At 55.3% G+C, this 26,473-nt stretch overlaps 1 protein-coding gene across 1 annotated transcript in view; it reads right to left on the bottom strand.

The window, feature by feature from the left end:
* The window catches only part of PSD2 (pleckstrin and Sec7 domain containing 2), a 48,221-nt gene extending 22,073 nt beyond the window's left edge, over positions 1 to 26,148 (bottom strand). The window contains exons 1-7 of the mRNA XM_082652071.1: positions 26,103 to 26,148; positions 11,763 to 12,190; positions 8,220 to 8,660; positions 7,642 to 7,836; positions 4,510 to 4,590; positions 1,190 to 1,302; positions 403 to 461 (exon numbers count right to left, since the gene is read on the bottom strand). Of these exons, the coding sequence (XP_082508197.1) occupies positions 403 to 461; positions 1,190 to 1,302; positions 4,510 to 4,590; positions 7,642 to 7,836; positions 8,220 to 8,660; positions 11,763 to 12,139 (1,266 nt within the window). The 5' untranslated portion in view covers positions 12,140 to 12,190; positions 26,103 to 26,148. The remainder of the gene's footprint in view (positions 1 to 402; positions 462 to 1,189; positions 1,303 to 4,509; positions 4,591 to 7,641; positions 7,837 to 8,219; positions 8,661 to 11,762; positions 12,191 to 26,102) is intronic.
* Positions 26,149 to 26,473: the final 325 nt, after the last annotated feature.

The raw sequence follows: 26,473 nt of genomic DNA, 5'->3' as shown, positions 1-26,473 counted from the left end.
GATCTACCAGTTGACCGGAAGGGGCTGCCTGGGGCATGGTACTTCAACAGGGCTGCACTCAGGCTTACAGCACAAGGGGCAGGAAGAACATGTGATCTTTTAGCAATGTCTGGCATGGACACGGCTGAGGCACATGTCTTATTTAGCACATCCTAAATTCCCATGTGCCTCAGCTGTTCTTACTGCCCTGCTTGGGGGCAGGGACCCAGGCAGATCTCAAGTGGATAAAACTAGGGCAGAGCCAAGTCTAGAAGCCAAGCTGCCCAACTCCCAGGTCTGCTAAAGAAACACTGGCCAGCGAGCAGGAGGTCTCGGGAAGGGGGCTGGAGAAAGGACCGGCCCTTGGACAACTCGGGATGAATCAGTGAGAGGACATGCCCACTCCCTGCCTCCCCAACTCACATGTCCGTGCAGGTCCGTGTTGAGAAGCATCAGGGCACAGGTGAGCGTGTGGATCCCATCTAAATCAGAGACGGTGGCACCCTCAGCATGAGCACCCAGCTCTTTCCCAACCCCAGGCTTCCACCTGCCTCCTGTCAGAGCCAGCCTGGAGGCCTTGGAGACAAGAAGAGGCCAGCCACCTGCCAACCATACATCAGGGCCCAGGGCCTGCGTGATGCTCTGTGTCCCACCCCCATTACAGCATCAGAGTCACTCACTCGCCCCAGGTCAGGACCAACCCCTCCCTCAGAGGTGACCAGACCACCCTGGGCCTGTTCTAGCCCAGATTCCTGCCTGCTGTGGCCAAACTCACCTTGAATCTCAGACCCAGGAATGGCTCTGGGTCCCGGGCTACATCCCTTCCATGGCCCGTGTCTCCTCTAATAACCAGCCTAGTCCCCCAGTTCCTGGGACTCAGGTCCATCCACAGGACAAGTCCTGCACTTAAGAGGACCCCAACCCAGACTTCCACACCAGGACTCCCACCACACCAACAATCAGCATTGCGACAGGGCACCACTGAGAATGAGGACCCAAAGGACTGACTCCAGGATGGAGGACTTTCAGGCACAGGGAGTGACAACAGGCGGGGCAGTTGGGAGGTTCCTTTTCCAGCAGACAGTCCCCATGCCACCTGCCATTGTTCATTCACTGATGCTTCTTGAGCGGGACAGAAGTAGCAGGTGGACCAGAGGTAGGAAGAAGCCAGAGCCCGGGTTGGGGGGCAGGGGAGTGGGGCGAGGCGTACCTTCCGAAGTGCTGTCGTCAGGGTTGCACTGGCAGTACCGGCGGGAGAAGTGCGTAAGGACCCGCTCACGCTCCTGTGTCTCCCCCATCAGCGGAAAGGCCTTCAGGAAGGTTCTGGAGGGTAATGCAAGGATGCTGAGGGCCTCCAAGAGCCCCTGAGTCAGTCTGAATCCTCACTCAGGGTAGGACGCCCACACACACACACCACCCAAACCTGCCCAAGGGGGCTGAGGCCCCAGAGCCCCAGCATCTGGGTCCAGGGAGGCACCCTGACCCCCGTAATGGCCTCTGGAGTGTGGAGTTTCAGCCCTCATCACCCTCCAGGGCCCTTCTGGAAGGATGCAGGGGACAGATTGTGAAGAGCAAAGGCAGACGAACACCTCAGTGCCAGCATCTGCTCCACTCCTGGCTCCCTCCTCCATGGTTGGGCCATCCACGCCGCTCCTCAGACCGCTCTCCCTCAGCCATTCCCACTCCTCACTTGAGGCGCTACCAGCTGAGCCGCAGGCCCAACCTTGGCCTCCCTCACTCCCCCCACCCCAAGTCTGAGCCTCCTCTGCTGGGCAGCTCTGAGTCCCTCTCAAGGCCAAATTCAAAGGTCACCAGCTCTCAGGAGTCCCTGGCAGAGTATGCTAAAACCAGAGGGGCTGGGAGATGGGGCTGGGGTCCCTCACCTGGGGCATAGGCACACCCCTTCTTGGGAAGGGAAACAGCAAGCTGAGACATTGTGGGCCTCTATCCACCCTGGGTTCATGAGACTAGTTTGTCCCTGATTTTGCCACAGTTCACTTGGCTTCTGTAATGCCCACTTTGCTTTATCCTCTCTCAAGCTACTTCTAAGGCACCCTGGGACCTGTGAGCCCCATTCTGGCCAATCTTTACCCTTGGAGGCTTCCCAAGGCATCCAAAACTGCAGACCACTCTCTAATTCAATCCCGATCAATCAACCGCTGTATAAAAACACTCCATCCGCCATCTAGGCTTCCTCCTTTCCCTGCCTCTCCTGTCCCCGTTCTCTTCCCTGCATCTGGCCCCTCCCTCTTCTCCTCATACTCCACTAGGACTTTCTAAAACCCATCCCCCATCCCAACCGTAGCCTATCCTACCTGGGAGTCATCCATCCCAGCTCCAGCTCCCCAGCCCAAACACCCCTTCCTCAGGGATCTTCACCAAGCTCCGGTTAAACTCAGGCTGCCCCCGGGATCAGCCTCATTACTGCCCGCCCTCTCCCCTGCATCTTGGAACCACGGGCCTGTCTGCTGTATCCTCTGTGCTTCTCACACCAATCATTCCTCTGCCCCACAGCCCAACTTCAGGCCTCGTCCTCTCCCACCTGACCCTCTTCAGAAGCCTCTGGATCAAAGGCCACCAGCACACTGCTGCCAGCACTGCCTCCCAGAATACGGCTTCACACCCAGCACCTTCTGGGGCTCCCCAGGGCCTGCAGAGTCAAGCCTCAATCTATTGGGCTGGATATACAAGGTCCTCCCACCCAGCACTCATGCCTCTGATTGCGAGCCCGACCCACCAAACACCTTCCCCACCCGATCATCCAGTGTGAAAATTCAGACTCAGCTCAGGATAGAGTAGCTTGCAGTCAACCAACACTTCCACTGAGAACAATGAGAAAAGCCAGACAAAATACATCTCTCTTAAGCTATCAGAAAACTGCTGACGCAACAAACACCAATAGGACCAAGATTCTGGAGAGGAGAGAACTGGGGAGAGGTGGGCTGATCTGCAGCTGCTTTCTCCCCGGGGACACTGCCAATCACGGGCACAGGCAAGAGGCAGAACAATTAGTGGCTTCACGGAGCTGGAGAGACAAACCGGGAGACTCGAGGGGCTGTAAACATGTGGCCAGTTCTCCCTGTGAGACATCTACCAAAACCTAAAGATGCAATGGGTAGGAAGGCCTCTCTGAGAAGTAGAGGGATTTGGTTTTTTGACAGTCTCGCCGCAACGAGGAGACAAAATTAGGATTTAGAACCAACCAAAAGGAGAGGCCCCAGTGAACACACCATGCTCTCAGTGGAAAGCCCTGCGGCCTTCACCCTGTGATCGGGGTGAACCCTGAGCCTTACCAAACTTCAGGGCTGCCTCTCCTCAGCTCAGCCCTGGATGGATTAGGACTGCGCCTCCCTGCCCTCCTCTAACTGTCTAGCAAGGGACAAGGTAAACCCTCTCTGGAGGAACACATAATGATCTAGAGCCACTGTAATTCTATACAAAACGTACAGCATCCAATAAAAAAATTACTAAGCACACAGAGAAATAGGATATAAGATGGAAAGCCAAGAGAGAAACAATAGAAACAGATACAGATGATGCAGATATCGGGGTAAAAGCAGACAAGGACTTTCAAATAACTGCGACTAATATGTTCAAAAAAGAGAGGGAAAGATGGGGAAAGTAAGTAGAAAATAAATCAAAAGATGAAGAATTCCCCCCAGAGAATTAAAACCTACCCAAAAAAATGTTTAATAAAATGAAATTTCCAGAACTGAAAAATAAAACAATAGAAAGTGAAAACTCAGTAAATGGGGTTAGCCCCATATGAGACACAGAGAAAGGGTAAGTGAACTGGAAGCAGGTCAACAGAAAATATCCCAACTGAAACAGAGAAAAAAGAAGGGAAAATAAAGTTTTTAAAAGTGTGAGAGGCACGTAGGAGGTGAACAGATCTAACATACATGGGACCACCCACACCTCAGCTCAGAGACCGCCACCCCTCCCCAGGAGGGTTCTGGCCTAGGGTCTCCCTGCTGGCCCTGCCACCGGGTCCGCTGGACACTGGGCTGCATCTTCCCATTCCCGCCCTCTGCTCCCTGGGGCCTGCACCTGCCCCTCCTGAGGGCCACTCCCCAGGTCCAAACACCAACAGGACCTGAGGGCAAATTCCATTTTGGCTATCTCCTCCCTCAGTGACTGTGGGGAACTGGCCCACAGTTTCTCCACAAGTAAATGGGATGATACCGCCTACCTTACAGGGGTGTTGCTAAGATGCAGTCAGCAGGGTGTGTAAAGGGTACATCTTGCAGACAGGAAGTGCTCAGTACAGGCAAGCCTTTTGGCCCTTTCCCCTCCTGAAGAGTCACGACTGCATTCCCACCTTCATATTTTCAGCGCCCACCGCAGAGCCAGCACTCACTGAGTCTCTGCATTGCTGCTGCTCTCATGACCCCTTCCCCTCAGCCTCCCCAGAGGGGTCAAGAGACTTGTCCAAGGTCTTGCACAGCAAGTTTACAGTAGAGCTGGCAGGAGAATCCAGATGTGTGGCTGTATCGCCTGTGGGCACTATCCCATCCCAGCCCCACTGACCTGAGTGCTCGGTCCAGAGTCAGGCCCGAGAAGTCAAAGAAGCTGAGGTACTCCCCGGCCACCAGCCTGCTGAACTCGTTGCTGCCAGGAGAGCAGGGGTTTTCCATTAGAAGCAGGGCACAGCAAACAGTGGGGGTTCGTGGCAGTGGGCCCCTGGGGACCCTGACCCACCCACCCAGACCTGCCCGTTCCTCTGCTGTCTCCCTTGCTAGCCAGTTGGGCTCTGACAGTTCAACCTTGGGCCAGGAGGTGGGGGAGTCAGGAAAGCTTCCTAGAGGAGGTGATGTCTCATCCAATACCTTCAGGAAAGGAAGAGCCACCCACGTGAAGGGAGTAGGAGGTGAGATGACGCAAAGTGTCTGCAGTAGGGGAAACTGTCCAAGAAGCTACCAGCAGGGCCATGTGGCCGGGGCTGGAGAGCGGGAATGGGGGCAGCAAGAGATGAGGCAGGGAACCGGGCCTGAGGGCCGAGGCAAGGACTGGGACTTGATCTGGAAGAGTTTGAAGCAGGGAAGGGGTGAGTGAGATGGCCAGATCTGTATTTGGAACACTGCCTGTGGAGTGGAGGCCCACGGGGGTAGGAGCTGTCCACGAGAGACATGGAAGGGGTGGAGAGGAGGGATGTTTGGGTGGCAGAATCCACAGGATGTGGAGAGGGATGGAGTGGGTGTGGGGCATGACAGAGAGGGTGGCCCCTGGGGTGATGCCCAGAGCCCAGGACAACAGGTAGAGCTAGAAGCACCCATGTGAGAGTCATCAGCCCTTAACTGGTGACTAACAACTCAGTAGAAAGGGGGACGAGCCCATGTGAGAGGAGGGGGCACAGACAGGCCAGCAGATCCAGGTCAGAGATCTGAGGAGAACCCCTGTCAGGGTGAGCTGAGGGAAGAGATAGCCAGAGAAGGAGACAGACGAACAGCAGCCCGAGAGGTAGGGGTATGCTGTCCTGGAGGCCAAGGAAGAGAGTGTTTCAAGACTGGAGTGATGAATTCTCACCAAAAAACAGAGCATATTTCCACCTGAATCCAACCAAGCCCCGAGCTCTCCCTCCTGTTTACAGTAACATGTGAAGTAACACCATGAGGACACCAAATCCAAAACGTGGAAAGTTCTTCCGGACAAATGACTCTGTTTCTTCAACAAATACATGGCATTACAAAAAGGAGGGGGACTGGCAACCGCTACAAGAGGCCTAAGAGACATATTGGCCAAATGTAATGCATGTACCTTATTTGCGTCCTGATTTGAACAAACATTTTTGAGACAACCAGAGAAAATTAAGCATAGACCAAATGTTAGAGATACTAAGGAATTTTTGTTAACTTTGTCAGAAATTATAATGGAATTATGACTGTCTAAAAAAATATCCTAGTCAGTTAGAGACACATACTAAACATTTATGGATCATATGATAGAGAATCTGAAATATGCTTTAAAATATTCTAGCAAATGTGAGGGGAAGAAGCTGTGGGGGAAACAGATCAAACAAGAATAGAAAAATATTGATAACTTTGAAGCTGAGTAATGGGTACATGGAAGTTTAAGATGTTACTTTCTCTGCCTTTGTGTATGCTTGAAATTTTCATAATAAAAAGTTTAATTAAAGAAAAAGAAAGGGGCTTCCCTGGTGGCGCAGTGGTTGAGAGTCCGCCTGCCGATGAGGGGGCGACGGGTTCGTGCCCCGGTCCGGGAAGATCCCACATGCCGCGGAGCGGGTGGGCCCGTGAGCCATGGCCGCTGAGCCTGCGCGTCCGGAGGCTGTGCTCCGCAACAGGAGAGGCCACAACAGTGAGAAGCCCGCACCACAAAAAAAAAAAGAAAAAGAAAAAAAAAAAAGAAAAAGAAAAAGAAAGGAGTGACCGGTGTGTCAAGGCTGTTGAAGGGGAGAAAGTTGAGGCCCAGTAGCAGACACCAGATTCAAAGACACCAGGCCGCCACTGACTCTAGTAAGAGGGGCTTGTGAAGGGCCCCTCCAGGGGAAGAAGCCAACCTGGAGGCACTGAATGTGCAGAAGGGGAGGGGACAGAGGCCATCCAGAGCAGAAAATAGAATTTTGGCTGTGAAGAGGCTGGGGGAGGAAGTACGATTTGAGGAAGGATTTTTGTTTCAGATGGGAAAGAGTTAAGCACAATTAAATGCTGATGGGAAAACTCTTGTAGAGGGAGTGGTTGAAAAGACAGGGGAGGGTGGGGATCAACCGTAATGAAGGAGGATGTCATTAGGTTTGGGGACTATAGCCCAGTGGGAGAGGTGAGGGTGTGGGTGATGCAATTTTGGGGGAGGCCCAGGGCAGAAGTGCCCTGGAGGCAACGGAGAGTGGAGGAGTCAGGAGGGAGGGAGAAGGGGGGATCCTCAGGACTTCCCTGTGGCCTAAGCCCCAGTCAGCTCTGACTTGGGGTCTAGAGTCTGGGCTGCCTCTCTTAGCCTGAGAGCAGCTCTCTCCAGAGGCTCGGCCTGCTTCCGTGCATCTTGAAGGCTTATGTGGGTGTTGGGGGTCCTTTGGATGGCCAGGCAAGAAGGACAAGGCAGGTGGACATGCTGCTGGCCGGACCTGCTCAGGACACACCAGCTGACTTCACAGCTGACTGTCCCCTACCCCTCAGGACTTCAACCTGGCTAGTTCCCTTCCCCCAAGTCCAAAGACCGGGGCTTGTGCTTTGGCGGCTCCCGCCCCTTCAGCTGGTCCCAACAGACACACAGTGAATGGGGCTTAATGAGGGCCAGGATCCCCTTCCCCAGCTCCTGGGTCCCCCGAGGTCCCAGCCAGGCCCAGGTTCCCCTCCCTCCTTGGCCCCATTAGGTGGCCCACCAGCCCCTGCCCGGCTGCTCTGTCCTCACCACCGTCCACCACGGCCCCACAACCACATGCCACATGCCACTCCCCCAGCCCCGAGGGGCCGCCCTGCCACACCTCTCCTCCCTCAGAGCCGGGGGCGCCCTCGCCCAGGCAGCCCAGAAAGGAAACAGATTTAGGGCAAGGCCCGGAATGAGGTCAGTGGCAGGAGGAAAAGTTCTTGGGGACTGTTGGGAGCCCCCAGAACCAGGCCCCCCTGAAAGCAGCCACCCACACCCCGCCTTGGGCCGAGGAAGACACCGGGTTTGCCTGGGGTGGGGGTGCGGAGATGAGCTCACTTCTTGCCCAGCTGCCGGGCAACATCGCAACGCTGGAAGCCCTCCAGGTGGTAGAGGCGGCGTGCCAGCCGACGGGCAGCTTCACTCACGCCCTGGCCCCCGTTGGCCAGTGGGTCTGCGCTGCCAGGCTCCAGCCCCTCCGAGCTGCTCAGCTCTGAGTCTGAGTCCGACAGGCCGTCCTTCAGGCTGGGGTCGCTGCAGAGGGAAGGTGAGGTTGGGGAGGAGGGGGTCAGAAGCCGTGGTTGGGGGCTGGAAGGTCTCCCCAGGCCTCTGAAAATCCAGGGGTCAGACCAGGGAAAGAAGCTCCACTGCATCGGGACAGAATCAAGTCAGACTTTTAGAAAAGTCCTCAAAGGATATCATTAGATGATCAGCTCCCTGACTCCACCTTGGCTAGAAAGGCCTGGAAGGGCAGAATGGAACCTCAGGCTGGGGGTGCAGAGGGTGGGCACGATGACCTTGCAGAGGGCTGTTCACTCCAGACCCCCGGATGTCCTAACTTGCTTTGCCTCCTCTGGGTCTCAGTTTCCCCATCTGCTCAATGGTTCTCTTGGCTCCCAGCCTGGGCCCTGCCTCACCTGGCCGAGTTCAGCAACTTGTCCATGTCTTCCTCCTCGTCTTCCTCATCCCCGCCTGGGCCCGGGGGTCCATCTTCATGGAAGCCATTGGGCACGGCCGTGAGAGACAGGCGGCTCAGGACATTCTCGGAGCGGCTGCCGGAGATGGAGCGCCGCAGGGGGCTGCCCAGCTCCCCATCACCGCCAGCTGCCCCCATGTTCCCCTCGGACCCCATGTCCCCAGGGCCCAAGCCAGCCCCTGGCTCAGGGCTATCCCGGGCCCGCTGCTGGATGAGGGGCGTGAGGGGGGCCTCGAAGCTGACACAGCTGTCGCTCTCATCCGTGAGGCTCAGCACATCGAGAGAGTCCAGGCTGCTGTACTGTGTGCTCCGCAGCAGCTCTGACTCCACAATCTTCTCAAATGTGGCGCTGAAGCCGTCCCGCACATCTGGTTCTCCTGGCCTGTGGGATGCGAGGACCAGTCACCATCCTGCCAGGTGTCCCCCTTACAGGTGCTAGGATGGCACCAATCCATGTCTGGGAGCTCCCTGGGGGCAGGGAGTGGGCATGGATCGTGTCCTGTTTGTTCTTTCTGCCAACCCTCGCTGAGCACTAGGTGCCAGATGCCGGACTGGGTACCGGGGCACAGCAGTGAAAGGACAGGCGTGGTCGTGCCCCCCCTGCCCACCGTGCCTGGCCCACAGTGGGCATCACTGAGCTGAATGAATGAATGTGAGACTCTCCCTCAGCCTGGCCTGGGAAGGGGGTGGGGGGCTGCTTCCTCCAGGCTCCCCATCACAGCTAGTGTCACACAGGGTCATAATTTTGCTGTCCCCACAACCTGGGTGGTTCTTAGCCTGGCTGCCACATTCTAGCTCTCAGGGCTTGCCTTTAATGTCACCTCCTCAGAGAGACTGCGGGAGGCAGGCCCACACCACCCAACACACTGGCCCCTCAGGGTACCTCCTCATTTCCTCCCAGCCCCTCTCAGCATGTAGTATTCTGTTTGTTCCCCTGTTTACACCTGTTTCCCCCCACCCACACACAAGGCCAGGAAGCACCCAGCACACAGTAGGTCCTCTAAACCCTGCTGAGTGGTGCACTGGGTGAATGGACACATGCCTATCAGCCCCACAGCCCACTACACTGCCTAAGCCCTTGCAGAGCCCTGTGCTGTCCCCGAAAAAGGCCTTTGCACCAGCGGTTCCCTCTGCCCAGAGTGCTCTTTCCTCAAGCTGAAGTCTTCCTATCGCATCCCTTTCTCACCCTGACTGCCCTATTTATAACTAGGACCTGCCCCCAAACACCCCAGCCCCTTTTTCTTGCTTTATTTTTTCCAAAGCACTTGCCGCCTTCCAACATACTATGTAATTATCTATTATTTTTATGACATATTATCTGTCTCCTCACTAGACCATAAGCTCCATGAAAGTAGGAATTTTTGTATATTCTGTTCACTGATGTAGCCCCAGCACCTAAAATCGAGCATCACACATAGATGAACCGAGGCCTCTTATCCACTGGGGAGATGCACAAGTAAGCAGGAAAAACAGGCAAGGAAGAGGACTAAAAGAGATAAAAGTAGAGACAAAGAGAGAAGAAGAGAAATTAGAGAGAGATAAGAAAGAGACAGAGAAAAGAGATAGAGAGAGCACGAAAAACAAAGACAGAGAGACAGAATAAGAGAGACAGAAAGTAACAGAGATAAAGAGATACACGCAGAGAGAGAGAGAGAGAGAGAAAGAGAGAAACATAGAGACAGCAAAAGCAAGAGACACAGAAAAAGAAAGAAGCAGGCTGAGCCCAGCCCATTTCAGATAAACCAAGGCCCACCATTTGCAAAGAAGCACACCCCTGGTAACCTTGAGGATCTAGCCATGCCCTGCTTAGCCCCTAGTCCCTGGGGCTTAGCAGAGACTGAGCCATATTTGGAGGACTGGGAAGTGCCCCACTCCCTCAAACCCCTCCTTGGACCCCCAGTGCCTAAGTTTGATCCCTGAGTGCTTCCTGGAGAAATACTGACCTGAGAGAGAAAAGCTGAGGCCACAGCCATCGGCCACCCCTGTCCCACCAGGAGTTGAGACGGCAGCCTCATTTGGAGAAGGAAGTGGGGAAAGGGCAGAAACCGAAAAGGCGGTAGGATGCCCAGTAGGGGGCTGGGATGGAAGTTGCCTTTACTGACCTCCAGGAGGAGGGGAGGGAAGAGAAGGGCCACTGCCCTGGCTGCCAGAGCAGACACCCAAAATCTGCCCAGCAGCTCTCTCTGCCAGGCCCATGCTGGGTCCTGGAACAACAAGACAGTCCTGCCCTTGGGGGCTCTCATCTCGTGTCAGAGCCAAGAACGGTCCCCATATCTACCACCCTCTCATGTGCCTGAGCAAACCTGAGGGGTAGTTTTGACAGGGGCTTGAAGACCATCAGCTTAATCTCCAAACTTCCATCTGCCTCCACCTTCAGCCATCCTCCAAAATTATACCAACCTAAATACAAACAGCGTGCTCCAAGAAGCCCCAGCCTCCGGCCCGCCCCCATAGGCCCCGCCCCCCATAGGCCCGGATGGAAACTCTCTCTTGGCACACCCGGCACACACTGGCGTCTGACCCCACGTACTCACATTCCTGCCCTTGGAGACCTAGGCACACTCAGCCCCACACATCCACGTGCAGACCCAAATGTGCAACTCAAATGCACAGGCCAGGCACACTGACATGCTCACACATCCCCGTGCACACACCAGTACACACACACATGCATGCCCCACAAACACATGCTCGCACACCTCCTACACCCTTGTCTGCCCAGGCCAGTGCCTGCAGTGGTACACGGTAAGCCTTCTATATGCTTTCTTTTCTCAGCCCACACTGGGGGCTTCTAGACATTCCCCTGCCCCATCCTCGCCTCCTTGTCCAACTGGCACCTTTAAGACGCCGGGCCTCTCCACCTCCAGCTGAGGATAACAGAAATGGGGCTGTAACTCCAGGAAGTAGGACTTACTCCAATAAGTAGGAGCTCCTGGTCGAACTCCCAGATGGCACTCAGGGAGGAGTAGCTGACAAAGATTAATCCACATAAGCCTACTCTCTTGAGGTGAGTTGCAGAATTGGGACATTCTCATCTCCAAGAAGCAGAGGGATAGGCCAGATGACCTCCCACATCAAGGCATTTTGGAACTCTGATGTCCAGCCTGGGATGGAGGGAGTGTGGCCCTCCAACCCGACATAGAAACAGCCCACGGTGGAAGGGGAAGTGGGGGAGGGATGGATTGGGAGTTTGGGATTAGCAGATGCAAACTATTATATATAGAATGGGTAAACAACAAGGTCCTATTGTATAGCACAGGGAACTATATTCAATATCCTGTAATAAACCACAATGGAAGAGAAAAAAAATTTTTAAAAAGAAACAACCCTATCTCTTATGGCCCTATCCTCCCAAAACAGGGACATAAAATTCCCATTTCATGTATGAGGAAAAACAAGAACCAGAAAGGGTAAGTGGCTAGGCCCAGGCCACGCAGCATTGGAGCAAATGTGGTGAGCCCCCCATCCCGAGACACCCACTTACCCCAGTGGAGGATCCTCAGTGTCTGGACAGAGGCTCCTGGAGGCATCGTCCCCCTCCGCCAGCCCACCAGCCCTCCAGGGCCTGGACTCTGTAGAGTCTTCCAGAATGTTTGAGTCTGGCCCCAGGGCTAGGCCATTGGTGAGGGAGAGGCCAAGGCTGAGGCCGTGCAGGGCCATGTCCAGGCCCTTGGTATGCCCCTCAGTGTGCACCACCAGGGTGCCCCTCATCTCATGCCCTGGGCTGGTGTGGCCACTGTTCAGGTCCTCACTGGATGCCATTCCATTCTGGACCCCAGGCTCCTCCTCAGGCTCCAGGCTGGGGTCACAGGTGGCACCATCTTCCCCAGGCAGTGCAGATAGAAGCTTATCCTCATCCATGGCAGCCACGGCTTCTACCCCGTGCTGGCTGCTTTTGGGACCCAACTTGACCTGGCAGTGGATGGAGAGAGAAAGGGGTGGATCAGAAAGAGCAGGTGCTGGGGGTCCAAAGCCCAGCAGAACCAGCAGCAGGCAGCCTGCCTGAAGACAAAAGGATGGCCCAGATGATCTTCTCAGGGCCTCTCAGCTGGAGTCTGGGTTCAGGCTGTGGCCTCTGCACTGCCTTGCTCAGGCCAGCACCACTCACCTCTCCCCGGACCCCCAGCCACTGGTGTGCCCCAGTCCTACCTTCCCCGTTAACTCTTATATATCTCTGTTGTGCCCTTCAGAATTCATCAAAACCCTCCGAGGAAGATCCAGTTTGGCAGGTACTAGGGAAGGGTCCAGGACTCCTCCAAGGCCACTTCCTCTCTCGCTGGTGAGAGAAGGGAACAAAACCCCAGGCCTACAGCAGCCAGCCACCTTGCCTCTTTCCATGTTCCCTTGCCCTGGCTCCAGGAGCGAGACGAGTGGTGACTGAAAAGATCTGGACTGGGGGCTGACTTTAGAGGGAGAGTTAAGTAGGGAGGCAAGGAAGTCAACAGAAGTGCAGTTTTATTAACAGAGGCCGCCCCAGAGAAGCCAAAGTGAGGCCCCGAGGAGGCGCTGTCCAGGGTGCTGAGTGGGGCAGCGCCACCCGGGAGACTGGCCGAGAGCGGGGCTTCCTCCACCGCTGAGCGCCCAAAGCCCTGGCTGCGCGGGGTGCAAGGAGGAGGGGGCCTGGGGTTCCCCTCCACACCCCGCCCCGGCCCCAGCGCTCACCCATCCTTGAGGAGGGACTCGTGAGGAGGCTGCCACGGGGCCCTCCAGGGGAGAGCACTGGAAGGGGAGCCCCACTCACTGTGCGGCCTCGTGGGGTCCATGTTGGGACTCCTCACTACTCCACCCAGGCCAGCCCCCTCCCCTCTGTCCTGCCCGGGGTCTGTTTCTCCTCTGTAAAATGAGGAGACCCATTTTCCCTGCCATCTCCACACACACACCCTTTTTTAAACGGATCAGAACAAGCTCAATTTCCCAGAAGCTTCCTGTCCAATCTCAGGAGCGTGGGCAATGTGACGGGCTGTGCTCTGGCTCTCCCCTCAGCCCTCTCTGCCCCACCTCACCCCTAGTGGCCTCTGCCACCAAGGACACAGACCAGTTCCCCCAAAGAACTTCCTTCCTCCCCTCTTCGGACCTCAGCTTCCCCCAGTAACCCCACACTCCTCTGAAGAAAGGGTGCTGGGCGTTCAGGAAACGGCGGGAGGAGGAGAGGCACGCAGGTATAGCAACAGGGATTTAAGTGAGGCCCATACTCCCCATACTCACCTGGTCAAAAGCGTCACCTGAGGAACTTGTTAAAATACAGATAGGCCCTCCCTCAGGCCTCCTGAACCAGAATCTATAGGGAACGGGTATAGTAATCTGTTATTCTTATAATAAGGCAAGTTTGGGAAACACTGGGTTAGACTCCAGGAGAAACTTTCCACTTAGAGATGAGCCTGGAGAGGAAGGTGAGTCTACTTCTCTGGGGGCTTCTGGGCCCTTGGGAGGAGCTCTGCCACCACAGGACCACTTAAGATTCATGTACCCCTTGGTTTTCAAACACGGAGTGGAAGAGAGCAGGCAGGACCGATGGGGATCTGGGGCCCCAGCCCACCCACCCTGACAGTCACCTCCTAGAGTTTTGAAGACTGTATGAGCATAAGATTTTACTCTAAAAAACAAAACAAAAACAAAACAAAACTTCCACAGACTAAAAAAAAAAATCTGAAAAGCTAGGCTCTAGAATATCTGGGCCCTGATCCTAGGACACTGGAGACCCCAAGGGGCTCGGCACTGAGTGAGGGATTCTTTCTGGTCTGCCCTAAATCCCTGCTGCTGCAGTTGCTATTTCAATCCGTTCCCTCGGGTTGTGTACTCAGAGCAAGGAGAACAGGAAGTAATCTCCTCAGCTGAGACTCCTTGGGGGTGAGGGGAGCATTTAGAAAGGAAAGAGGAGGGACAGTGGGGCCTCTGGGCCTGCTGCCTGAGTTCTAGTCCTCTGGCCTGCTTTCTAGCCCACAGGCCTGGTGAGCACTGGATCTGTGGCACAGGGTTTCAACCTAATTCCACCAGGATTCCTCAAGCTCCCACACCCACACATAGATGCTTAGGCCCCCTTTGGCCAGGGCTCTGCCTGAGCTCCCAGTGAGGCCTGAGATTTGACAGCATAAGCGGCTTCACCTGGTGCTCAGTCTACACCAGCCCCAAAGCCAGGGTTATGGACAAATCAAGGACCTCTTGGGAGGCCCCTACATCACCTCCAACTTCCAGCAGCTGCCTCAGGCTGGCTCTAGCCCTACCTGCCCTGCCATGTCCTCCTGCAGCTGAGAGCAAGATGGAGGTTCTGCCAAGACCAGGCACGGGGCCGGGTCCTCAGCTTCTGGGGGTGGACAGACAAGGGGCACATTGAGCTCCACTCTGGGAAGAGGCCCAGAGTCCCTGCCTGGGCTAAAGGCCAGCTGAGCCCAGAAAGAGCTGAGCCAGGACCCCCCTCTCTTGCTGGGACCAAGGGAGGGGTGCCCTTCAGGGCAGAGGCGTGAAACAATGCCCCAAGTCCTCACTCTGAATCACCATGTGACCTGGGACTCATCATTGTCCCCTCTGGCCTTTGTGAACCCATCTGCAGAATGGGGGCATCACCTCTGCTCTCCTTCCCCAGGGCTGGTGGCAGAACTTAAGGTCATGAATGATGAGAGGGCTGAGATCCAAGGAAAAACAAACTCACTACAGAGGTCAAGGAGAAAGGCAGCTATGGCCCACTCTCTCCACTACCACATTTGACATACGGGGAGACTGAGGCACAGAACCAGGAAAGGCTTTGCCCCAGGTCACACAGTGAGTAGCTACATCTAGACTCAGGAGAAGCCTCCCTCTGCACCTGGATGGGCTGGAAGTAAAGGATGAGCCCCAGTTTCCCAGACCCTCCCTCAAGATCATGGCTCAAATCCTCATCCAGAAGAGTCTACACAAAGCAGTGACCCTGCCCACTTCCAGCCCTGCTGGCAAGAGCAGGGGAGGGGGTACGGCTGGGCCACAGGGCCCACTCATGAGAAGGAGATGCCTACAAATGACAGCCCAGCAGTGGCTACATCCTCTGCATCCTCCCTCAGCCAGAACCAGGCCCCTCTCTCAGCAAGGGCTCCTGTGATTGCCCTTGGGATAACCTTGGGCATAGCAGCCTCTTTTTCAGCACCAACCAAAATGGGGTCCATGACGGTAATGGAACCCTGGCTGGGCCAGGGCTGAATGCCAAGCCAGCCACTTTCTGGGTCTCAGCTGTTCCTGCAACAACCCTATCCCCCCTCCCCACTCTCCCATGGCAGCTGGAGTGAGTTGTGAAAACACAAATTATATCATACCCCTCCCTCACTGGCAACCCTCCATCAGCTCCCATTGCCAATCTGGCCTCCTCAGCATGGCCTAAAAAGACTCTGCCTGAGCTGGTTCACTACCCTCAGCCCATCCCCACCCCAGCAGCCACACTGGCCTTCTTTCTGCTCCCTGAGCTCATTCCCACCTCAGGGCCTTTGCACCAGCTGTACCCTTGGCCTAGAATGCTCTTTCCCTAGATCTTTTTTTTTTCTATGGTTCTAGCCTGAACCAGTTTTTACTATGATGGTTTTATTTTATTCATTTTTTTTTATTATTATTTATTTTTATTTTTGGCTGCATTGGGTCTTCGTTGCTGTGCGCAGGCTTTCTCTGGTTGCGGCGAGCGGGGTCTACTCTTCGTTGTGGTGTGCGGGCTTCTCATTGCAGTGGCTTCTCTTGTTGTGGAGCACGGGCTCTAGGCGCATGGGCTTCAGTAGTTGTGGCATGCGGGCTCAGTAGTTGTGGCACGCAGGCTCAGTAGTTGTGGCACGCGAGCTCTAGAGCGCAGGCTCAGTAGTTGTGGCGCACGGGCTTAGTTGCTCCACGGCATGTGGGATCTTCCTGTGTCCCCTGCATTGGCAGGCGGATTCTTAACCACTGCACCACCAGGGAAGCCTTCCCTAGATCTTTAAATGACTGCCTCTTCTGTCACTCAGGGCTCAACTCCAGTGCTGCCTCCTCAGAGAGGCCCTCTCTGACTACACAGCACTCTTTTACACTCCTTCATGGAGAAACATATCTGCTAAGCATCGTTTAGCAGACCTGAAACTCCCTTTTCTATTTGTTTCCTTATTTTCTGCCCATCTCGCTCACTAGGTGGTAAGTTCAGTGAGGGTGGGGACTATGTCATGTTCACTGCTGTCTCTCCCAGAGCCTAGCACAGTGCCTGGCAAACAGTGGACACTTTTTAAATATTTAGTGAATGACAACCTAGAGATTACCATCATCCCCATTGTAAGCAGAGGCTGAGAGAGGTTGAAGACCATGCTAAGGGTCACGAAGGTGGAAAGTGACAAGGCTGGCTTCTGCGTGGAACGACACGGGACTGTCATAGGGATAACCTCGTAAAGTGCCTTCCATGCTGGGATCCAAGCTAGGGACTGTGGGAAGCCCAAGGAAAGGGCTGGAAGGCCCAACATGTTCTCTAAGACAGAGGGCAGATGCACAGGTGCAGGCGCCCGCGTGCACGTCTGTGAGCAAGCGTACGGTACAGGCATTTGTGGGCACACACACACACATCCCACATATATTCAGACCCATAAACACACATGAAGGGAGCTGGACAGCTACTCATGAGGTAGGCTCCTGAGGTGGTGAGGAGCTTACAGGCCTAGGGGCAAGGTCCGGGGCAGCTAGACCTACATCACTGGGCAGCTGGGTGATTGGTTGAAACCATTCTGCTCTGGGAGCAGCCGGGGCAGGGGAGGGACAACCCAGTGCTTCAGGCTAGGGCAGGTGGTGGGGAAGACAGGAACCCACACTGACCACAGCCACAACCCTGGCATCAGGCAGCTGTGTGGGTTTGGGAGGAGATGGGGGAGTACAGGCCAACCTGGTAGAAATGGGGGCACAGGAGGCAGAGCTGGGATAGGGGACCCGTGGCACTGAGCACCACCCAGGACAGGCAAAATTTAAGAGCCTGTGGGATGTCCAAGAGTGCCTACAGCCCAGGCAGGGTATGTAGAGGGGACAGGGAACAGAGAAAATCATTCTGGAATGTCAGTGTACAGGCAAAACTGAGACTACAGCTGTCCCAGGCAGCAGGGCTGGGAGCCAGGCACTCAGGTGTTGCCTCCAATGTGCTAGGGGGGCTTGGGCAAATGAAACCCTTCTCTGGCCTCATTCCCTGTGTACATCAGAGATTCCTAACCATTTCTAAGCCTTAGACCTCTTTGAGCATCTGATGGAACTCTGGATCTTGCTCCAGCAGACTCACACAGGTACACAATATTCTGAGTATTTTTTGAGAGGCTCATGGACCCCTACAGCCCATCCATAGGAACTGGGCATGAACCCCAACCTGGACAATCCCCAAGGACTTTCCACCTCTGACATTGTACACTTGGAGTTCCATGAACGCTACTTGGAAAAAAAAAAAAAAATGCTGGAAACCTTTCATTCTCAGACCTATTTTCTGCCCCCTGGGAACCTACCCTGAACACCCCCATTGGTTCCACTGCCCTTTCCCAAAATTTCTACTACACTAATCGACTCCCTAGCTCACCCAGATTTTAGCACATAGGACGGGATCTTCACACACACACAAAAACACAACTGTACCCACATGGACAGTTAAATTAGACGATCAGCGAAAAGGGCTGGTGTGTTGTAAGTGCTCAGAACAGACCTTGGCCAGCTGTGCCCCACACCATTCATGGGGCCCAGGCTGGCCCAGACCTGTCCACTCCAGGCCTCCACAAGAACCTGCTGAGCCACTGACAGCACGAGCAACAGGGAGGTGACAGGAAGACCTCTCAGCGGGGCCCCTGGATCACACAGCTCACCATGCCCCCCCACAATCTCTGCCAGCCAACAAGTCTGGAGGTCAGGACCTTCCCGTCATCCCAGAGCTGTGAGCACACTCCGAGGCACAGATCAGCCTGGGCGTGTACTCCTCCATGTCCCACCTGGCCGGGGCAGGGAGATGCCCCGGATAATACGGAGGGATGTCTACCCAGGAGCCTTGGGAACTGCCCTGCCTCCCTTCCCCAAAGTGACCCTAATCCTTCTACCTACTTGGTCTTCTCAGCTTGGACCACCTAGTGCCTCAGATGGGACAGTCCAGGACAGTGGGTCAGCGCCCTAACTGTGCAGTCAGAACAACCTGGCTTCAAATCCCACAAGCTGTGTCACCTCAGGAAAGTTGCCTACCTCTCTGAGCCTCAGCACCCTCCTCAGCAAAATGGGGGTGGTGGTGCTAACAGCATCTGCCCCGCAGGGCTGCAGGGAGGACAAAGGAGATGGCTTGGCTGCGATGCTCAGCTCAGAGTCAGGCACAAGTGCTCAGGGAAGGGTGCTTTTCCAGAACCATCTCTCAGGTCTGCAGGGGAGGGAGCTGGCTGCCCACATTGGGGGCGGAATGCACAGTAGAGCAGCACAGGACACCCAGTGGGCCCCAGCAGACATTTGCCCTAGGCAGCCTGTCAGAGCAGGTTCTGAGGCAGCGGCTTCAGAAGCCCAGCCTGAGGGTGGAGGCAGGAGAAAGGCTCCTGTGGGGACCAGGAGGATGGGCCAGAGAGGGTACCCCACCCTTTCCTGAGGCAGGTGAGGACCCTACAGTCCTGGCCCCACTAACACTCCTGCCCCAGACCCGGCTCCCTCCTAGCTTTCCATCTCAAGGCACAAAAGCCACACCAGGTACAGGGCAAGGGCCAGGGGTCTGGACCTCCCTTAAAAGGCTCCCATTCCCTTCAGGTGATGTTAATCTGGGATTAACCGGGAGCCCAGCAGCAGCCTGCTTTCTTCCTCTCAGCCTGGCCTTGGGTTGTGGGCGTCTGGAAGGCCTCCTTTCTCATGGTGGGGCAGGCAGAGGTTCCTGGGATTGGGTGTACGTTTGCATCTTATCTGCATGTGCCCACAGCCTGCTGGGACTTTCAGGGGCCCCTGGGCCCAGCTCTGCAAAGGTCATTCTTTTACATCTCCCAGCTTACTTCACTCGCCGCCCCACAGCCACTTGGCACCTTCATTTGCTTAGCATTTGCATACATCTGCATGCTGGTTTGGAGAGCCCTCAACACTGATGAAATTCACAGCGTCTGCTGTCAAACCCCAAATCATGTTTATAGCTGGTGACTCTACCCCCAGTCAGCTTCCCTGCAGGGTGAGCCCTCAGTTATTTGGGACCACAAAGGACTAGGCTGTTCTGGTTAAGCTGGCTGCTGCCTGTCTTCCTGGAACTTCAGCTGGCACCTGGGACTCACTCTGCTTCTTGAGCCACATTTGAGCCATGAGCCTGCAGGTTGAAAGCTTAACCCCAAAAGCTACAATGAACTGACCAAGGGCAAGTGCTCCCAGCAAGTCCTGCCTTGGCTAAAAAGCCTGGGGAAGGGCAGACTCCAGGGGCTCAAACTCTGAGCAGCCTCCCCCCAGTCTGGTTCAACAGCCAGGAGAGATGAACCAAGAAACTTCATCCTCCCTGCTCCCTGCCCAATTTTCATTTACCCCATACTCTCGAGATCCTCACATTCTCTGTCCACCCTGCCTCTTCCTCTCTGCCTCCTTCCCGGAGACCTTCCTCCCCACCCTCTCCCCAACCTCTTGATTACATCACTCCACGTAACCCCTCCCTTGCTGAGGCTCCTCTTCTCCTCCCTCCGTCCTCTTACCCTGTCCTCTACTGTCTGTTTTAGGGCTTCGGCACAGGGTCTGACAAAGGTTGTGGTCCCCTTGGGCCCGGCTGAAGGTGAGCAGCGTGTGGTGCAAAGTGAGCGGGTGTGAAAGGGTCTGTCCCCATCTTTGAAACTGGCCCTCCTATTCAGCCATAGTCCACTGACGGGAGATCTGGGGGCTGGTAAAAGTCTCACCCCTTCATGGACTGTCCATGGGATAGGAGTGTCCATGGGATAGGAGAGAAAGAGAGGAGTCAGGAATGACGCCAGTATTTCGACCCTGAGCACCTAGAAGGATGGAGTTGCAATTCCTGAGATGGGGAAGACCGGGTGGAGCAAGTTTGGGAGAGAAGATCAGGAGGAGAGGAGCTCAGCTTTGGACAAGTTGGGTTTGAGGTGTCCAGTAGACATGGCAGTCGAGATGCTGAGTGGGCTTTTGGAGCTCAGGAAAGAAGTCAAAATTTGGGATATAAATCTGGGAGCTGGCAGCATATAGGTGGTGCGTAAAGCCATAGGACTGATGAGATCGGCTCAGGAGTGAATGCAGATGAGGAAGAACAGCCATACAAGGGCTGAGTCCTGAGCACTCCAATATTGTGAGCTGCGGGTTGGGGAGAAGGAGACTGAGAAGGAGTAACCACGAGGTCAGAGGAAAACAGGACAATGGATGTCCTGGAGATCAAGGAATGTATTTCAAGGAAGAGGGAGAGATTGAAGGTGCCAAAGGAGGCAGATGAGGACTGAGAGTGGCTATTGGGTGTAGCAACATGGAGGTCATTGGTGACCTTGAGAAGAGCAGTCAGTGGACAACCCTTCTGGGGAGGTTTGCTGTAAAGAGGAGCACAGAGATGCAGTGGTAGCTGGCTGGAGAAAATGAGAGAGCCATCTTTTAAGACAGGAGAAACAATAACAAGATATCTGCTGAAACCGACTTCCCTGGTGGCGCAGTGGTTAAGAACCCGCCTGCCAATGCAGGGGACACGGGTTCGATCCCTAGTCCAGGAAGATCCCACATGCCTTGGAGCCACTAAGCCCATGAGCCACAACTACTGAGCCTGCACTCTAGAGCCCGCAAGCCACAATTACTGAGCCCGCGCACCACGACTACTGAAGCCCGCGCACCTAGAGCCCATGCTCCACAACAAGAGAAGCCACCGCCATGAGAAGCCCACGCACCGCAACGCAGAGTAGCCGCCGATCACCGCAACTAGAGAAAGCCCGCGTGCAGCAAGGAAGATCCCACGCAGCCAAAAATAAAATAAATAAATAAATGTATTACCAAAAAAAAAAAGATATCTGCTGATGGAATGATCCACTGGGGGGGAGCCTATAATGCAGGAGGGGGCATTTGCTGGAACAGTGTGCCCTCCGCCGCCCACCTTATAGGTTCCCCCTCTACTGCACAAGGGGACAGGATCTGTTTGCACAAGTCAAGGCCTGGCCTAAACCAGGAGCAGGGACACTTCATCCGCAGCAACTGGGGAAGGCAGAGCAGTGGGTACAGATGCTAGTGGATGGGTGAACGTAGCACTGGGAGTCTGAGGAAGTTCTAACTGCTTCTGTTTTCTCAAAGAAGTAGGAAGCAATGCCATCAGCTTTGAGGGAGGATTGCAGAAGAGGGGCTAGGGTTGAAGGCAGAACAGAAAGAGTGAAACAGTCATCAGGTAGGGGGAGAGGGAATGGACTTAGGACCCATGTGGGACTGCGGGACAGCACTAAGGACACACCCGAAGTTCATGGTTTTGAACTAAATGTGAGACCAGTCAGGGCAGTGGATTTTCTCAGCCCCATTCAGCTGCACAGAGGGAGCAGACCAGGCACTGCAATTAACCAGGGTTGGGGTTTTGCCAAGCAAGTATGAAGAAGTGAAATGAGGTAAGGGAGTTAGGGTCTTCAAGGGAGAGACTATCCTGACTTTTATAGTGGCAGCTGCCTCTGAGCCGGCCCCTGCCCCCACTCAAAGTCCCTCCGCTGCTGGTACCTGAAAGTTCACCATCCACTCCCTGCTGTGGGTTGTGTGTGGCCTTCCCTCTGCCCGCATCCCACCAAGACCTGGGGAAGTGAACTTCCCATACGCTGTTCCTTTGACCTGGAAAGTGCCTCAGACCTCACACACTCAAACCAGCATTCTCCACATCCTGTCCAAGCCATTGCATGACAGCCCTCCCCACCACTAGTCAGATACCAGTGCTCTTCATTCTGCCTCCTAATCTCTCCTTACTCCATCCCTTCTCTCCACCCCACACCTGCCATACCCCAGTCCCAGCAGGGCCACCACACCAACTCCATTCCCCCTGTGCACTCCCTCTGTGCGCCGTACGCAGCAGCCTAGAATCCAGTGCACCAGCATCTTGTGCTGGACCATGTCACAGCCTCCTGACCATCCCTTTCACCCCGTTCGCCCCGCCAGTCCATGCCATCCTCCTCAGAGCGCCCTTCCCAGCACTCACATCTGCCTCATCACTCCCCTCTTTAAAACCCTTCAGTAGCTCCTCGTGCCCTTGGGGAAAGGGCCAGCTGTCAGCCCACATTCTAGGTCAGCTGTGGTCCAGGCCCCACCCCCTTTCTTCCTGTCTTGCCCCCCACTCCCTCTCCTCCCCCCCGACCCTGTGCCCCTCACTGCTTTCTCGGGGCTTCTTCCCCACACTGACAGCACCTGCCCTGAGTTGCGGCTCATCCCATCCACACCCCTGAGGCTGTGAACTCCTTGAAGGCGCCATTAGCATCTGCTTAATCACCCTTCTCCGGCCTATGTTCTGAAGGGGGGTTCAGTCAGTTTTGCTGACCTGGAGTGCGGGTGACCAGGTGGATGAAGCTTCTGGAGGTAGGGAAGAGGGAGGAACAGGATTGAAACAAAGGGACTCCTTAGCCAAGTGACCTAACTTAGCACCACCTATTACAGCACAGGCTAATGACATGCGCCTGCTGATGGACACGACATCACCTATGGGATATTCCTGCCCAAAATATTTAACCTGACTCTACTCATGAGAAAGCAGTAAGACAAACCCAGAATGTGGGGCATTCTACATGAACACTGACCAGGGCTCTTTAAAACTGACAATGTCATAAGAGACTTCAAAAAAAAAAAAAAAGCAGAGAATTGTTCTAGATTAAAGGAGACTAAAGAGACATAACTAAATGCAATATGTGATCCTTTATCAAAAAAAAAATTTTTTAAGCTATAAAGAACATTACAGGGACAACTAGAGAGATTTGAATATGGATTACATGAGATTAGATGGCATCATTAAATTTCTTGGGTATGATCAACAGTACAGTTATTATGTAGAAAAATGCCCTTGTCTCAGGAAATTCATGTTGAAGTATTTAGAGCTGAAGTGCTATGATGTCTGCAACTTACTTTCAGAAGTTTCAGAGAGAGAGAGAAAAACAAATGTGGGCAAAATGTCAACAATTGGCAAACTAGGTCTCTAGGTGAAGGGTATATAGGTGGGTGTTCATTGTTCGATCAGATGTGACAAGACAAAAAGTTAGGGGGGAGGGAAGGGAGTGGAGGGAGACACTCTAAAGAGGGGAGCTCAGGGCTCCTGATGGCGCAGGACTCAGGTGAGGGCAGTCCTTACTGCAGCAGACAGCATGCTGGGCTGTGGGCCTGACCTGGACGCCGGAGTCCTCCTGGGCCAAGCAGACACAGCCCTGGAGTGGCTCACCACCTAAACAGGGTCAGGCTTACCTACGAGCAAACCAACTTAGGAGGACAGGGCCCTGCAGGAAACAGCCAGGTCCCAGGGAGACCAGCAGGGCAGCCCTCAGCCGGGACAGGACTGGCAGGAACAGGGGCCCTAACCCACCTCTGCCTGAACCGTAGCAAGGAGCTGGGTCTGTCCCAGGCCCACCCCCCTACCAAACACCCCTCAAGGGGTGACAGCCTGAGTGTATCCTCCCGTGTGAGGAGCCAGGCTAAATATGGAGCCCCAGACATAAGATGCCTCTCAAAACAGATTTTCCTGGAAAAGACCATCTGGCAAAGAATGTCTAGAGCATCGTCTGTCATGAGAGGCAGTGTTGTTCTCCTTCAGGCCAACGTCCGGAACGGGAATGCCTCGATCCCAGCTCTCTAGAAGATCCCAGCTTAGTGCCTCCGTTTTCCCCAAGTTCACTCTCTTGCTCCAGATGAAAAGGTGCTCAGTCCCACCTCCCTCCTAACTTGTACCTCCAAGGAAGAAGAGAATGAGATTGGGGACAGAAGTCCAAGCTTCAAGCAGTTCTGCCCACGTGCAAATCCTGATTCTGCCACTTACTAACCAGGTGACTCTGAACAAGCAACTTTTCCCTGAGCCTCGGTATCCACAAACTGGAAATAATGGGCATACCTCCCTCTAAAGGCTGGTCTGTGTAGGAGAGTACTTAGCACAGTGGCAGTGCACGATTCTGGAAGCTGGGCGAAGCAGTGTCCCCCCCACCCCTCTCTCAGTCCTGTCAAGAGCAGTAAGCCCTTTGCAGGTAACTTTGCTCCCCTGCGTTAGGAAACACTGCGGGTCAGGTCGGCTGGGGGAGTGCACACCCATAGCTGTCAGACCAGCAGCAGGAGGGAAGCCTCTCAGGCTGGCACAGGGCGCTCCTGGGATTACAGGGTACAAATCACCTAAGCATTGAGGTTTCAGCCCCTGCAAAAGGCACCAGCAGGGGAGGACTTCAAAGGGCATTCCAGTCAACCTTCTACCTTTAGTTGGGCCACCACCCACCTACTCATCCCAATGTGTGGGAATCCTCTGGTTCAGGCCACAACCTAGGGACCTGCCATGTTTCCACCAGGACCAAACTTTGCAGTAGCCTCATTCAAAAGCCACTGACTCTTACCATATGCTGGGGAAAAGGGGCTCTTGAGAGGGAAGGTGGGTATGACGTAAGAGAGGTTAGGTGGGTAAGGGAGGGCAGCTGGCCCATTTTGCTGATTCAGAGATCACAGGTCATAGAACCTGCAGCATCCCTGGGAGGTAGGGTTCCTAACCTCCCAAGCAAGGAGTGGAAAAATGACTATATCTGTCAAGGCCAGAGGTTGCACTTGGAGATGGTCCCAATGCCCCTTCCCCACTCTCCCTCGAGCTGCCTGAGTATCCCCCATTAAGCAGCTTTTGTTTCCAGGGTCTGGAAGAAGGAGCTGGAGAACCCAGGAAAGTCCAAATGCCTCTCCCCAAACCCAGGCTGCTCATCTGTCCTGGCCAAACCCTGAGCCCTCTCCCTGCTCCCCATTCACCCACCCATCAAGTTCAGCCTGGCTTATCCTGAGCCTTCCAGGAATTCTCAGGCCCACTTCCATTGTGGCTGGTGCCCCCAGTTCTCTCCCAGGGCACCCCAAGATGGCCCTAAGGTTAAGGGATGGGCTGAGGCAGTGGCCCCCTGGGCCTGTGCAGAGACAATGCCCCCAGTTCTGACTCAGGGAGTCCCCAGGTCCTCCAGGGAGAGCAAGAGTTGGAATACCTCCTCCTAGGAGGGGGGCCAGCTAAGCAGGTGGTCCCCACATCTGGACTCCCTGCCCCACCCCAGCCCTAGCAGTGACTACTAGGACGCCTCCCTCCCTGCGGCTGCCACAGCCATTATGTGCCTCCTGGCCTTGCCTGATGCCTGCCACGCCCCCATGCAAGCCCTGCTCCAGCGGCAGAGCTCAGAGCCGCTGAGGCCTGGCCGCTAAGCCAGGCTGTCAAAGTTGGGAAACTGGAAACAGAAATAAATCTTCAAAGCTGCTCCGTGGTAAAGGTGGTGGCCAGCAGGCCTGGCACCCAACACCCCAGGTCCCTGGCCACCAAGCTCCAATGGCACCCCATCAACGTACACATATGCACTCGGATTAGACAAACGGTGGGGGGCGCGGGGTGGGGGGGAGGAGATCAGGAGACAACTGGGCTGCCGGCCCTAACCCTCCCTGCAGGCTGGCCTGGGGCTCTCTAGCGGTGCCCTCTCTCCCTGGCCCAGACTCTGCCATCCCGGGCTTCCTCTTTCGGCCCCATCTCCATGACAACCGTATCCTTCAGATGCTCCAGCCGCCACGGAATTGATCTCGAAATGTAGCTTTGTTAGCAGACCCAGGCGGGCACGGAGGGCGGAGGGCGGCGCCGCCACCCAGCATGCTCCCCCCAACCCCAGCAGCCCCTCCCGGCCCCCAGCCCGGCTTCGGGAGGGGCGGGGTCCCGGAGCACGCTGACCCTGGGAACAAGGTGTTCCCGCACGGCCCGACTCACCGCTCCGGCTCCCAGTCGCTGCGTCCAGCCTCTCACGGTGGGGCCATGAGGAGGCCACCGCTGGACTGACCGTCCCACTCCGCCACCGCCTGTCGGGGCTCCCGCGCTCGCTGCTATCCCTTCAGGTGTCGGAGCGCGTCTGTGGAGAAGCAGAGCAGAGGTAGGGGGGACGGACGGCAGGAGGGAGGGAAGGAAGTAGAGAAGGAGGGAGGGAGGAGCGGGAAGGGCGGGGAAGGGCGGGGGGACTGCGGGCGGGGGGCGGGGGGAATGGAGCCGGGAATGGAGCCGGGAGGCGACAGCGGCCACGCAGGCCGCCCGCCCGCCTGCCCACCTGACCCAGCTCTGCACTGAGGGCCGGATCGCGCGCCCGG

Source organism: Grampus griseus, assembly GCF_964374135.1.
Source record: "Grampus griseus genome assembly, chromosome: 3".
NCBI classification, from domain to species: Eukaryota; Metazoa; Chordata; class Mammalia; order Artiodactyla; family Delphinidae; genus Grampus; species Grampus griseus.
Note: the sequence above shows the minus strand (reverse complement) of the source record. Positions and strands in the feature narration are given on the sequence as shown.